This window comes from Montipora capricornis, chromosome 13, assembly GCF_036669925.1.
Source record: "Montipora capricornis isolate CH-2021 chromosome 13, ASM3666992v2, whole genome shotgun sequence".
Lineage (NCBI taxonomy): Eukaryota > Metazoa > Cnidaria > Anthozoa > Scleractinia > Acroporidae > Montipora > Montipora capricornis.
Genome location: NC_090895.1, coordinates 27,582,674 through 27,597,673, shown reverse-complemented (window position 1 = coordinate 27,597,673; position 15,000 = coordinate 27,582,674). Strand labels below are relative to the sequence as shown.

General features: G+C 40.5%; 2 protein-coding genes across 4 annotated transcripts in view; one reads left to right on the top strand and one right to left on the bottom strand.

Moving 5' to 3' along the window:
- LOC138029676 (neural cell adhesion molecule 2-like) overlaps nt 1–6,629 on the top strand; it is a 56,247-nt gene extending 49,618 nt beyond the window's left edge. For all 3 annotated transcript variants that reach the window (XM_068877396.1, XM_068877395.1, XM_068877394.1), the window contains 6 exons: nt 204–494; nt 945–1,274; nt 2,086–2,448; nt 2,737–2,965; nt 3,516–3,796; nt 5,080–6,629. In XM_068877396.1, the coding sequence (XP_068733497.1) occupies nt 204–494; nt 945–1,274; nt 2,086–2,448; nt 2,737–2,965; nt 3,516–3,796; nt 5,080–5,294 (1,709 nt within the window). In that variant the 3' untranslated portion in view covers nt 5,295–6,629. The remainder of the gene's footprint in view (nt 1–203; nt 495–944; nt 1,275–2,085; nt 2,449–2,736; nt 2,966–3,515; nt 3,797–5,079) is intronic.
- A 481-nt stretch (nt 6,630–7,110) lies between these two features.
- Nucleotides 7,111–15,000, bottom strand: part of LOC138030748 (neural cell adhesion molecule 2-like) — an 8,778-nt gene continuing 888 nt past the window's right edge. The window contains exons 2-5 of the mRNA XM_068878625.1: nt 14,085–14,357; nt 13,020–13,349; nt 10,229–10,528; nt 7,111–8,346 (exon numbers count right to left, since the gene is read on the bottom strand). Coding sequence (XP_068734726.1) covers nt 8,273–8,346; nt 10,229–10,528; nt 13,020–13,349; nt 14,085–14,357 — 977 coding nt within the window. The 3' untranslated portion in view covers nt 7,111–8,272. The remainder of the gene's footprint in view (nt 8,347–10,228; nt 10,529–13,019; nt 13,350–14,084; nt 14,358–15,000) is intronic.

Below are 15,000 nucleotides of genomic sequence, written 5' to 3'. Positions count from 1 at the left end.
AATAATTATGCTTCTGCATGGGGAGGAAGGGAGGGGAGGGGAGGGAAAAGTGGGTTTCCGGTATCCGCGATAAACTAGCAATACCATCCCTTTCGTAGGGGTAAAGCAATGCGAAAAACCCGAGTTTTTAGCTCCGACCGGATTGGCTCCGATCGAAACTCTGTGTTGCTGTAACAGATACCTTTACTTGATTAATTCGGCAGGTCCGCCCAGTGTCCCCAAGAATGTACTGTTTCTTACCACTTGCGATCATTTGACAGTGTTATGGGAACCGCCGGACTCTGACGGTGGGGTACCACTGTCACAGTACTCTGTGAAGCTTACTGACAAAGGCAGATGGGATGATACCGTATTTGTTGGAGTGAGGACAAAGAGATTTACATTTACGAGAAGAGAGGGTGTGAAACCAAGAACCGAGTACATTGTTACAGTTCAGGCTTTCAACAAGTTTGAAGAAGGCGAAATGGCAGAAGGCTCTGTGATTTCCGCATACTGTGAGTATCTTTGATGCGTGAATATGTTGTATGTGACCAAGAAAAACCTTCAGTCAGAAACATGAACGAAGTTTTAAAGTTACAAGCTCGGGAGAAAAAAAGAAAAACTTGCGCGGCAAATTGTGTGTAATCAATTTCGTTGTCTGGCGTACAGAGAGCGGGCAGACGGGCGTGGTTACGATATCTTCGTTGCTGATGCATTTTTTGGAGGTTGTCGAAAGTAACTTCGTTCTTTTTTGTGTTTTAAATTGTGTTGGAGCTTACAAATGAAGCGCATTTTTTTACACTGGTCGCAAGCCTTGCAATCGACGCGGACAACAAGAAAAGAAAACTTCTGCTTTCCTTTTCGTTCAAGACGTGTGTTTGGCACGGTAACAAGTCCAGTGAGAATTAGACGCGCTGGAAACCACGTTTGTTCAGATTAAGTGTTGATTTTTTTCTTGTGTCCAGGTCCCCCGAGCGGTCCTTTCGAGATAACTAACGCGGTCACGTGGTTAAACAGCACAAGATTTACTCTCAAATGGACTCGCCCTCCCAGTGACGGAGGCGATCCGAATCTGCGATATGACATCGAATACAGCAAGGAAACAGCTGACGGAAAATATGTACATTGGAATACCAGGAAGAATATCTCGACTCAAGAGTACAACGTGACAGGGCTGGAGGGAGGGGCTAAGTACGAGATTAGGGTGTTTGTATCCAACATTGCTGGCAGGAAAAGAGAGCCCGCAAAGAAGGAGTTTAACGTGCACAGTGGTGTCTCTGAGAAACAGGACCCAGGTAAATGAGAGTTAAGAGGAGAGAGAGCTTTGCTGTCACCTTTCATGATTCAATGTGTTGCTGATGATAATAGTAATCGGGTGATTCCTCGTCTTTTTGACCTCCTCTTCAGAATGCGGGTTACGTAGTAAAGGCATTCGCCTGTTTATCCGGTCACACGTGACTCCTGGCTGTTTACGTTGTACAATCTCAACATTCACTCAAAGCAAGCCCCGTTTAATTTTCTTCCACAAAATTAAATCCCCATTAATATTTGGAAGTCATGGCGGTGTAGCGGTTAGCAACCGTGCCTTCCACCTCTGCGACCCGGGTTTAACCCATTGACTCCCAGAGGTTCCCCATATTGACGAGTAAAATCGTCTGACGTCAGACAGACTAAAATTCTAAGTATGGCCGGTTGGAGCCGGTTTGGGTGTCAACGGGTTAACCCTCGGCCCCCAGGGTGTAGGAGACTGAGTTTCAGTCGATCTCTATCTGACTCAAGGGTTTTTCTCTGGGTACTCCGGTTTTCCTCCCTCATCCAAATCGACTCTCAGTCAGTTACATCCGGCTGCATGTGCGTAACCTCGATAGGGATGACTTCTGGTATTCTTCCCTTTCATTAAAGTGAAATATTGTCTTGGTAATGCGAAGCTTTCGCATATAGAAGTTAAAATAATTCCTATCAAAACAAAGAGACGAGTACGAAAATGCCTTTCTGATAAATAGTAATAGCTCCTTATCTAGTGCTAATTATCTTGCTGAGCTTACAGTTGCTAAGCTGATTTCATGTTTTTTTGTTTCAACTCTTCTCTCCATTTTTTCTAAACAGAAAGCATTGGGGCAGCGTTGGTTTACCATATGTCTGTAAACTGTACCTCGTTTTACATGCAAGTGGACTTGGCTCTCCAATCTCACAACCTCGATACGGAGACATTCCGTCTCGAAAACAAATCATGCGGTTCTAACGCAGTCACGTCTGAGCATGTTTCGTTGAGAACACCACTGAACGCCTGCGGTACCATCAGAAGGAGTAATGGTGATACTGTGACGTACTTAAATAAAGTTGTGGCAGAAACAATCGGCAAAGGGAACATCTACATTGTACAGTTCCCTTTCTCTTGCACTTATCGTGCGCATCAGACAATTGGAGTACCCAGCTTTCAACCCAGGGAGAAAGTCACTTACTTTGAAGGTAACATTGTTATTGCAGTAGCCTCAAAGAAAATAAATGCGAGACAGTAAGACAGAGGAAAAGATTTGGAGAAAGCTTCTAACCCATAAAAGCGCGGGAAAATATCCAGCTGATGCCAAGCGCGGGAAAACAACAAACTCTTGAAGCCGTGTAACTGTTAGAAAGTGCGAAAAACCCGGAACGGGGAATATCTCAAATATCGCTGCATCAGTGTGACAGTGCAATAGTGACGTTCATTTATTTTATTCTTGAATTTTATCTAAATGTATTCTTTCCTTGTCTTTTCAGAGGGTTACGGCAACTTCTCGTTCAAGATGGGTCTGTATCGAACTGGAGAGTACACGTCTCCTTATGAAGTTTTCGAGTACCCTGTAAGTGTGGATCCATTTGCACAACTCTACTGTGAAGCTAAACTGGACACGTCTGACTCCGGACTCGTCCTTTTCGCTGACACGTGCGTGGCTACGCCCTCAATGGATCCTGATCATAGAGTCCAATATACATTTATAAAAAACGGGTAAAGGTTTTTTATTATTATAATCAGTTTTTCATGATTTAGGACGATGTATTCCTTCAGGAGCTCATGACCTGAACATCTCTTTAATGAGTTATCGTTTCCTCCGACCAGCTATTAGAGAGCTTTAGATCCTAGGACGAGGACGAGAACGAGTACGAGATTTGACTGCCCGTTTTTAGCGAAAGTAGCGAATTCAAATTTCGTATGGAAAGTAAACCAATGCCAACGAGATTAATTTGGCCAATCACAACAGTCTCGGGCAACTAAATGAGCTTATCATAACTCGAAGCTCAACCGGTGCCAAGCGCGGGAAAAACTTCATAGAGCGCGGCCTTATCGGTTTTGTTTATTTAATTTTGATCGGCTAAAAATGAGCCAATAACTGAAAGGAGTATTGCAGCATCAAAGCAGCCGCGGAATAACTTTTGAGATGACGATTGAGAACCACTCTTCAGTCTTCACTGTGGCAGGGTCTTCAGAAAGGCCACATGTTCTGAAATAGTACATCTGTGAAGATCCTTCTCATCCTGGAGTTCTTTGTTTGCCATAGGTGTCCTGTTGACAACGGCACCCAGTATGACCACACATTGACTCAAACCCAGCGCTTTCAACTGTATCCCTTCCGATGGATTCCGGAGAATTTTACATTGGTATACCTTCATTGTAACGTCATCGTTTGTCACAAGACCGGTAACTCGCGCTGCACTATGGGATGCAATGCTTCTAACAGGCGCGCGAGGAGTGTTCGGAAAAAAGAAAGACATCGCGTCACTCTGGGTCCTATCATTGTTCGTAGAACAGAGAAGTCAACAGCTAAGAATTTAAATAGAGGTGAGTAGCGTTTATTTGTTTTGGCGACGTGAGCTAAGCACAGTTTTCTGTTTCTGATGTCATAATAACAGGCCTAGTTGAGGCGTTTTCTAGGACGGAAATAGACCCACTGAAGGATAGACCAAAGCTCCTGCCAATGGGTCCGGTTCAACTGTTCAGCATCCCTAGTAGATCTTTGAGCTAGTTTCAAATGAGTGTCGTAAAAGCAAAACCAAAGTAATTACTTTGGTCAATCAAAAAGGACGGAAACAATCCAGTAAACCAATCAAAACTCGAAGTAATTACACGTCGCCGACACAAAGCGCGGGAAAATGTGCACGCGCAAGCCACGATTGGTTATGGTTTCACTTCTGATTGGTTGAAAAAGTGGCGGGAGAACTTTGAACCAATCACTGAGTGAAGTAATGCATAACCAAAGTAATTGGCTAATTACTTTTGACACTCAATTGAAAACCGCTCTATCTTTGGTGAGGGAAAAAAACCACTTTGATATGAATGTCGTCCACACTGATTGGAAGGCAAATCGTCTCACCACTATGCCATCCGTGGTCTCCATGGAAACCATTGGCATTATATTTGTTTTGACGAACTTTTGGAGATGATTTAGTCACAGATGCAGACACAGGTCATTGACATACAACAGAGTATCTCAGTCGAACGGTCGTGATATTTCCTCGGCCATTTTCAAGTGTCCTGCAAATTACATGAAGAGAACACCAATTTGGATTCAGTCATATGTAGTTAGTAGAGGGGACTATGTTTAAACGAAACAACACGCAATCCAACGTCAAAAAGCGATTCTGCCAACACTAAAGACGTTTTCGAAAATAGAAGGAAGTTCTTTTGGTCGGCAAAGTTTTTTTCTTGCCTTTTTTCACATGCAACAATTTGAAGGCTGGCTTGTCTTCTGACTAAAGGTCTGGAGTTAGTGTGGAGAGGGGAATGAGACGCACCTTTGTGGCGTTAAAAAGAAGTTTAACCTCATTGAGTGACGGACAGGAACCGGAAGTGAACATTTCGCGCTTTGGCCCAAATTTTTAAACAATTCTCTCTTCGAGAGGGATCCACTGCCGGATTAGTTGAAGATTGTCAGTGTCAAGGCATATTGAAAGTGAAAACACTTAAGTTCATCTCCTAGTACGTTAAGTTGCTCGGAAACGCTCTCGGCTGCTTTTATTTTGAATTGATTAATTCAATTCAGACTTGCTGATTTCTAAATCCATTAGTTTCATAACAGCGTAAAATCAAATGTGACGCTTGACACCATTTTTTCTCCCCAACAGATCCAATATTTCAATCTACCACAACGCATTCCCCTGGAATGGCCTCTTGGACGATAGTTCTATCTGTTTTCGCTGCCCTGATTGTACTGGCTCTTATGTTGTATGGAACAGTTTATCTCGCTTCATTTCTCACTAGTTCGTCGTGTGAAGTCCCGGTGGTGCCAGCGGAAGGGAATTCAGAAGAAATGGAATTATTTTGTACCGAAAATGTTTAGTATGCAGCATAAAGGAATTTCCCTATTTAGAATGTAAATCACCTCACAAGGAGCACCGCGGACGAAAGGGGGATAAGTGTTTTAAAAAGAAAAAAAAAACTGTTACAGAAGGTGCAGGAATCGAATTCATTGTAAATCCAAAGGGGAAGGGTGCGGCAATTTTGCGCGCCTAAGGAAAAGTCCTTAGATAGATAGATGAGATCACGTGGGAAGACACGATGTTTTGCAGCTTCGAGTGAGAAGGGCACATCTTAAATAACAAACCATTCACATCTTTAACTTAGAGCTAAGCCTGAACCCTTCCTTTTACACCAAAAGCAAACTAAAATCGTCAGTTCAATTCTCGAATTCGTGTTTTGTTGTTAACCGTTCATTAAGTTTGATTGCTATCTCCTTGAAATCTTTCCTTTTACGCCTCATTGAGATCTTCAACACGGAGATTACCTTATTCTTTGGAATAGTTGGATGTAAGGTTGCAAACTGAAAGAAACTCCATAAACGTTCGGTGCTCGTGTTGCTTCTATTAGAAATCTACTCAAGCGCGAATAAACGTTTTAAATGCTGCAAAATCATGCTCCTTCTCCCGAAGGGCTGGGAGTCTTTACACGAGAAATTCATCTTTCAGCTCGATTTTGAAATGGGAAAGTTCTCTAGTTTGTCGTTAAATAACAAAGGGCTCAAAATTCGTCCAAATATGAAAGTAGTTTCTATGTAATTGGGAGCAGTGTGTGGCAGTGGTTTGTTGCATTGAGCGTTCTAAAAAAAAGACAAAGTAGCTTTTATATGAAATTATGATATTGGTGAAGGTGGTATGGCATGGTGCTTATTTTGCATTGCTGTTTTAATTACTAGTCATTAGGGCGGTTTTCAATTGAGTGGCGTAAAACAAATACCAAAGTAAATACTTCGACCAATCACAGCAGGTGCAAACAGCGCAATGAACCAATCAAATTTGTAGCAATGTCATGACCCTTGCTCAAAGCGCGGGAAAAGTCGCGCGCGCGAGTCGCGATTGCTCAAACTTGGTTTTTCTTCTCATTGGTTGATAAACTGGCGCGAGATTCTTAAACCAATCATGAAGCGTAGCAATTGCAATCGCACATTACTTTCGACAGTCATATGCATTTGAAAACTGCCCCATTTACAACTTCGTTCCCAGGGTCTCTCTTCTTTCCTCGGAGACCCCGGGAACGAGGTTGCATTATTTATTGTTGCAAGTATTCGTGATTACAGATCGTTACTTTTTCATTTCTTATTTCCTTGCTTCGATAGTTATTTTCTTGTTTTCATTCATAAAGCATTAAATGTGTTTAATAAATATATATTTAAATCAAATTGCTTCATTTTTTAAGTTAAACTAAATATTAAACATGTTAAAAAATGAAACGTAAGTTTGTTTTGTTTCAATTCTCTGTCGATCGCGCAATCCTTCCCTTTGAAAAGGCACGAGTATCGTGAAGGCCTATCAAAACGCACACGAAGCAAAGGAAATCTACCGGAGGTAGTTAAGGGCAGACTGCTCGAGAAGCCTCATGTCGTTTGAATCGGTCTTCAGCGTTTAACAGCGTACGAACAGGAACTTAGCAAGTTTTTCAATTATCAAATTAATATGTGACTTTGTAAGTAAAGAGGCCAACAGGCCAAAGGACTACGCCCTTCCTCTAAAAAAATTCGCTATCGAAAATTCTTTACTGTTCATGCTTGTTCGAGTTAATCCTTTTTAGCGTTTCTTAACCGAGACATACTCCTCAAATTATTGCCCCCTCCTTGGCGCTATGGGAGATGACGGTGAAGAGACAAGATACCAACACAAATACAAACTTAGGACCGTTTTATTGTTATCAACGCCGTAGCACATTATATTTATCACTGGTTACAATACTGAATAGATTTTTTTTTTTTAAAAAAAGGAAGAGAAATGGTACTAACCAGGTAATGGTGACGGAGAGCATGAACACCGAACCTAAGCTGGAATTACTGAATCAGAAATCCACTTCGTGGAATCCGAACACAGTTATAAGAATGCTACAAGAAAATTGTCTAAAAAAAAACAGAAAGAATGAACTTCGCTCTCATTCGCTTAATTTACAGAAAAAAGTCCCTCTATAAAAATTGGCCCTTGATAATAAGGGTGTATGATAAAATATAAGATAAGACTACTAAAAAACATTCGCCGCTTTTTTAATTACTACAGTAATTTAATCAGCGTAAGAAATTATATCCTAATCATTTACTCATTACTTTGTACTCTTCATGAATTTGCAGCATTGCGTGACGCTTCGTCCAATGGCATATCACCAGAAATATGCCGTGTCATACTGAAAGACGTGACGAAACGTTTTTGCTTGACGCCTACGTACCAGACCCTGGTTGACTAAAAACAAATCTTCTTTGGCTTAATGCTATGGCCTTTATCCTACAGTGAAACTTCATCTTAAGTATTTTCTTCACACTTGAAGGTAATCAACATTTGTAACACGTAACACTTTTTCCATTGAATGAAAGAAATGTATGTACTTTTTCCATTCTAATATCTTACAATTAGTACAAACGCAACGAAGACAGCTTAATATCGACCTGGTATAACATTTTGTGGTTAAACGAGGCTTTTGAAAGCTCAAGTTTCGACTACCAAAGAAAAAGACAAAAACTATTGAACTGAAGTCTAGTAAAATGGATTAGGTTTCGAACTTGTGAGCACACTACGCAAACGATGACGCTTGGGTATCCTGTGCACAGGCAAGCGAATAATATTTATCTGTAATTATCACACACTAGTTTTTACACAAACGATGAAATTTTTTTGCACAAGCAACACAGCCAGACACATTAACATGATTATTGTGAACCAAAAACGCTATCAAGTTGAGGATGTTGCTTACAACAGTTTTAACGCACTAAACGAGAAACAGATGATTTGCATAAGCCGGCGTCGGTTTCCGGAAGTGTTGTTGAGGAATCTTCTTGCTCGTCGTCCGTCAAAGAAGCAGAATGGCCGAAATAAACGTTACCATAACACTGGCGACAAGCCGGGACTGCGAACTCCGGGGTTCTCAAAAGATGAAAGTCGGGAAAAAGTTCAGATTTGATATAAATTTCCGTTTCGTTTTCAGTTTGGGCGTTTGTTGGCGAAGCGCCTCAACCCTTTGACTCCAAGGAGTAATGGAAATAAATCTTCTCCTCACAAGTTCAATACATTGTTAAGCAGACTGGTGAGGAGAATAAAGAGATTTATCACTTGGGTTTTGTCTAGATATATCACGAAATTCCCATAAATGACATAAGAAGTAATGTACGGAAGTGGGTAAGGAGAATTGACATTCACATCTTGGGAGTGAAATGGTCAACGTCGACGATAGAGCGGTTTTTAATTTCGCGCCCTTAAAACAAACTTGTTTGCGCTAATCTCAACAGACGCAACAATCACAGGAGCCAATCAGTGCGACGCTAATGAAGAAAGCCTGCACTGTGTCTCCTGTGTTTGGCTAGACCAATGGCAAAACTTATCAACACTTGAACCGACAACTTTCGAATAACTTCAACTTGATAACGACGTTTGGAGGGTACAAATAAAGGCAACAAAGGAACAAGCTTGTTAAGCTCATTTTTTCCTTAGACACTAAATATATCTTTAAAAATCATTTCGTTCACCTCATATGGGCTAAATTAGAACTCACAATAGGCTTGATAGCTCAGTTGGTTGTAAGTAAAGACGCAAAGTGAGTAACTAAGTACTAAGTAAGCAACGCAATCGCTCGGTCAAGGGTTCGAATCCTGTTCCCGCCTGGAATTTTTTCCTGTGGCTTCTTAAGTTGTTCAACTAACTGCAAATGATCTTTCCAACTACTTTCATTCGCCCTTGTCACACGGCGGCCATGTTGTCCCGGTAGAACAATAAGCACTTAATGACTGGTCCCAAGGGAAACAGTGAGTTTTGTTTCCCCGAGACCTCAAACATTGAGGCTCGAGGGGAAACAAAACTCACTGTTTCCCGAGGGGCCAGTCATTAAGTGTTTTGTTATACCTCCCAACTCAAAATATAGAGTTTGAAATCGTTTAGCTGCCATGACTGCGTAAAAATTATTTGCTTGACGCGGCTGGCATACAAATTTGCCGCGGTTTCAAGATGCACGACCTGATCACGTGCAAGTCTAAAGTTCAAGGTGTTGCTTCCCTAGGGCGTCATTGAGTTTTGACCAATGGCACGTGACACGTTCTCCTCCAATCAGGAAACGTATTTGAGTTGGGAGATATAACAAAAAAGCTTTATTTTACCACGCCAAGCCTCACCCCCATGGTTTCCTCTGCGAGGCTTGGCGTGGTAAAACAAAGCACTTTGGGTCTCCCGGGACAATATGGCCGCCGTGTGACAAGGGCGAATTACGTTCTCCTCCGTCGAACGTATTCTAATTGTGGCAATCCCTCGGGATGACCTTCGGCTCAGGTATCGATCGTGATGCCATACGATTTCAGCGTTTTGTCCTGCACAAAACAACCTCAATTTCATGTGATAGTGAGTCAAGTCCTGTTGGATGGGGTTAATATTTACGCTGATTGTGCAACAGAAAGGGAACGTCAGTTGAAGACGGCAAGCGCAGAAAAATGTCCATATTGGGTAAGATTACAATAGAATCCAGGCTACTCCGCGCTAAGTTCCCGTTCTGTTGCTCAATCAACCTAAAACCTGGATGGGTGACCGTCCCCGCGTGTACACGCTAAGAAGTCACGCCATCAAACTGATATTGCATTATATAACACATGCATTGCAAAACGATTCTCACCAAAATATACAACTTTCAAATGTCTCGTTGACGACAAAACACGAATCGAACGCACTTCACTAATCCTTGATTACTGCTAGTTTTACGTTCTCTTTGTTAGTGTCCTATCAGCCTCGCTATCGCGACGAATCTTATTAACGAGACTTGTCATACCTGGCTTCACATTAATTCGGTAAAATCTCTCATCGGGGTTGCCTTCACCTCTATTCTTGGCTATCACCTCAAATTTGTATTTCTTATTCCTGTCTAGATCTTTGATTTGATATTCCAGCTCTTTTGTTTGAAACTCTTTCCAAGGTCCTGGTTTTCTTTTGCTCTGGTCGCGGTATTTGACTATATACTCGATCTTATTATCACCTCCAGTATCCTGGGGCTTGCGCCACTTGAGTGTAAAACTGGTTGTGTCAATAAGCGTTCCTTTGGGTTCGTAGATAATTGGACGTCCGGGTGCACCTGTAATTATCACAGAGGTGTTTTTAATTAATTTAAATCGGAAACAATTTTGTTACCAATCCATGCAATTTCAACACATCTGATACAATGCTCTACTTGTGGACAAAAATACAGACGAAAACAGGCGACCCAGGTAATTATCCTCTAGTGAGGAGACGTGATCCGCGAATGGACGCGAAGTGTTTCGTCGCAACGTGGAGAGATGTCAAATATCGCCATTTTCCAGGACGATCTCCTTGGAGGCCAAGGAACAAAATCATATAAAAGGGCCCCTGTCGTTAACTCGTTAAGGTATCGCAGAGGTCAGGCCCGAATTCCCTTTCAAGCCTGAAAATTTTCAGGCTTTCCTTTCGCCGTTTTCTTTCGTCACTGCTCAAGTAATAAAATAAATTATTATTCAACACATTGTGGCAATGTCCAAATATGGTCAAAGCGCGCTCAATATTCGTCGCGCGTACTCTTTAACAATTATTCCATAAGCGCGCGTTGGATATGAGATGGTAAATAGCCAACGAGGCGCGTAGCGCCGAGTTGGCTATAACCAGTCTCATATCCAACAAGCGCGAATGGAATAATTGTTTTATTAAATTCCTTCAACTCCAAAAATTTGGAAGTATGAAATACGAGCGGAAAAAGCGAGGAAATCCGAGCGAAATCGAAAAATCTTGATGAGAACTGATGCGATGTTGTGTAATACCTTGTTGTCAGACAGACGCAGGCTCATTACAAAAAAATTTCTTGCCTTTTCGCGTACTTCTAAACGTCGGAATTGATCCAAACTTTCAAAAAAAAAAGTTTTTTTCTCCTTTTTGGCTTTATTCAAAGAGAAATTTGGCATTCCGACGAAAACATTTTTTAGTTTAGCAACGCTTAACGCAATTATTTACCATATAAGGTCAAACCAAGGTATATGAGCTGATAACCGAGATTGAGTGAACCAATCAGAGCACGCGAAATGCATTATCCGAGGTTGAGAATTTAATAATAACAATTATTCCATTAGCGAGCATTGGCTATAATCATCTCATATCCAACAAGTACGAGTGGAATAATTGTTTTATTAAAAACGCCCCCAAAATATAGCATATGCTTGCCGTGTTTGTAGATCATGGTATAATGGCTCATAACCCATGATGGCTTAGCCGATCAAAACTCTCGAATTGCATCATCCAATGATCCAGTATTATCCTGTTCAATCTTGCGGAATATCGCCTGATTTTAGGCAACTCGGCCCACGGCCTCGTCGGCTTAGTGTCAGGAGATTCGCAGGATAATTGTTATGCTCGCCCCAGTCTCAAAAGCACATGGAACGGCGAATAACCTCGTTCCTGGAAATAAGATGGCGGACCAACAAGAAACGGATTTGAAATGGTGACGGTAAGTTGTATGTCAAATAGACTAAATGAAACGTTCGTTTTTCTTTAAGTTACGCATAGGACGTCGACGTGTCCATCGTAAGTTCCTACAAAAGGTGTCAAAATTTAAAATCGACTTTGGGTTTCTCAAAGAAATTAAATACTTTATACATAATATAAGTTTAATAACAAGCGCGGTATAAAGTAAGCTCACAGGTTGGTAAAATTTTCATATTTCCACCAATAATGCAAACCAACCTAAAAATTAAACAGAACGAAGCGAAGGTCCAAAAAAGCAGTGAATTGTCGGAATTAATTTCATCAAAAAAGCAACATTTAACTTTTTTTGGGATAAACCAATGATTAACGGCAAGGTAGCTCGAATGAAGCTATCATACATGCATCACACCTCTAGGGCACAACTACATAATGTTTTGGTTTCGGGAGCATTGTTACAGTACATAATGAGTATTCTACAAATCAAGGTGTCCACTTGTTTATTTTGTAGGTAAGTCATCCGTTTACAAACATTCTTTGGGTGTCAAATTTGACAACCACTGACAATAGGTAAACTGTTGTTTCTTCAACCAACATGGCTCTCGTTAGAACAACAACAATACGTGATGTTATTGGGAAGATGCTGTGATGTCACCTACTAATGCATGTATTTGACAGCTTAAGCCAGGATGATGATAAAGGCTATCAGAATGCCAGGAAATAACAGGTCTAATGAGCAAAAATAAAAGCTCTTAAGTTCCACGTCTGCATTTCACATTTTGGTACATTTCTTATCCAATGTCGTCCTGACAACAACATGAAATGACCAAATTTGGGGTTACATTTGTGGTGGCCTTGTCCACCTGACGATAAATTTTCAATTTTCTCTCTAAACATTAACTTTTCATACCAATCTTATTCCTGGAATGTTGATACACACTGTCCATGCCAAATGACTTGGAATATCAGGAAATGACTACAACAACATAAAATTTCAATTTTCAAATGACATTCTCCTAGCCATTGTCATTTTCCTTGCATACGTTACCTATTAATGTCACTGCTTGGCACATCTGAATAAGCAAAAGGATGTTAACACATGTCTTACTTAGGGGAAAAAATCAGTTTACTATACTTACAATACTGCTTTGTTTTTATCCTTGTAGTTGTTGTAGGACCCCACTCTCCCTCATTGGTGGCTCGGATAACAAAAGTGTACTCTTCATTACGTTCAAGGTTTGTGACGGTGTGCAAAGTCTCCGAGGCATCTACATTTCGTGTGACATCTCCATAATTAAGGACAAACTTCGTAATCGGCATCCCTCCATCTTTCAATGGTGGATTCCATGTAAGTTCTACGCTCTCACATGTAGCATCAGCTGCAAAGTCACGAACAACCCCGGGTTTTTTTAGTAAATGATAAAAGAAGTATTTTAAAGTTAACATAAAGGACTGGGTTGGGTTTACATCTGAGAGCAAACTGCTTGTACTTGATATCTTGTCTAGTGTATTTTAGGTTCTTTTTTCCCACAGATCTTAGACTTGTTATCAGGGAGGTGGGTGGCATGTCATTATTTCTAAATTTCTATGTTTTAATACACGGAACAAACAAGTGAAATTTCAGAGTCGACAAATAACGCCTTCCTTGCTTGGCCCTAATTAAATGATAGACTCATAATTACCACCAAGCTTGTTAAGGTGAGCGCAAGTGTCCTTGTCTGATTGGATTGGATCTAGGATTAACGTAAACTTTTATTCCATATTTTTAACTTTTTGGTGAAAGTTTCTTTTGCTTATTTTTGCCTTCCAGAAAGGAGTCCTTCTAATGTAAAGTTTTGCCGAATATTAGCTTTAAATAACACATGGGAGTAGAGAAATAATTTTCTTGCTTAATTTTTAATCTGGGATTAGCGTTAATCCGTTTTTGAACATCTGGGCCCTGGACAACATTGTTTTTTTGGCCTATTTAGTCTAGTTCCCAGTTTGAGCATTTGTCATGATTTTTTTCGGGTCATTTGATTAATGAGATACCTTGTGATTCATATATGATTTGAAATTAACTTAATAATAATTATTGACATCACAGCATCCCATTTTGAACATTCAATGACTTCATTAAGCTGTTTTCCGCGATGCTTTATGTGCAAGTTTTCAAAAGCTTTGTTGCTACTTTTTTTCCCTACAAAAGTTATGATGTCACATACCCACTTCCTTGAGTTCAATGGTCTGGTTTTTAACTCCATGTAGATTCCTGGCCTGACAGTGGAAGTATCCAAATTTCACTTTGGCATCTGTGATAACACTAACATTGGCTCTAGCTGTAGCATTTGATTTAAGCTTCTTGTGAAATGTCATAACAACCCAGGCCTCAGGAAAGCCTCCAAATGTACATGTACAACTGACATAGGTGGGATTAATGTTTCCAATATACAAGAAGACTTGGTTTGGAGAAGCTTGCACATTGATAAATGGTGCAGCTAAAATTAAACAATATACACTGCATAAGGACCATTCTGTAAAATTACACAAATGTTAGCATGTGGCTCAGAACAAACCTGCATTGCTTATTGCATTTCTTGGAACACCAATCCCTCACCTCCCCTTCCTCCCTGTTGATTTCAAAACTGATAGTCCCACCTTCGCAGTGTCCTTCAGAGAAAAATTCCTAAAAAAATTCATGTGCGTGCTAGTTTCAATAAAATCCTAACAAAACTACATATCAGAAGAAAGCTTAACAAATGTAGTTTTCGATGAAAATATAATTTAAACGTGTTTTCCTTTTAGAAAGCCTCAGGAGCCAGTGAGAAGCGAAACCACCTAGGGTTCTTCTCTTAAATTTGAGAGAATTTATAGGTTATGTAGATTTGACTGATTTTCGTGAAATTTCACCAAAACCTTCCAGAGATGATGACAAACGGAAGCGTGTCAGGAAATTCCATTTATGCAATACGTCTCGCATACTTTTAGCTACTCCAACCTTAGATGCGGATATCGAGACAACCAAAACTCAAAGCTCAAAATTTTGCCAGTTAGGTGTTAAGCGAACACGCTTCTAAATCTGAAGAAAAAAATGGAAACGATTTTTTGATCATAGTACCACTTTAATATCCATAAAATAGT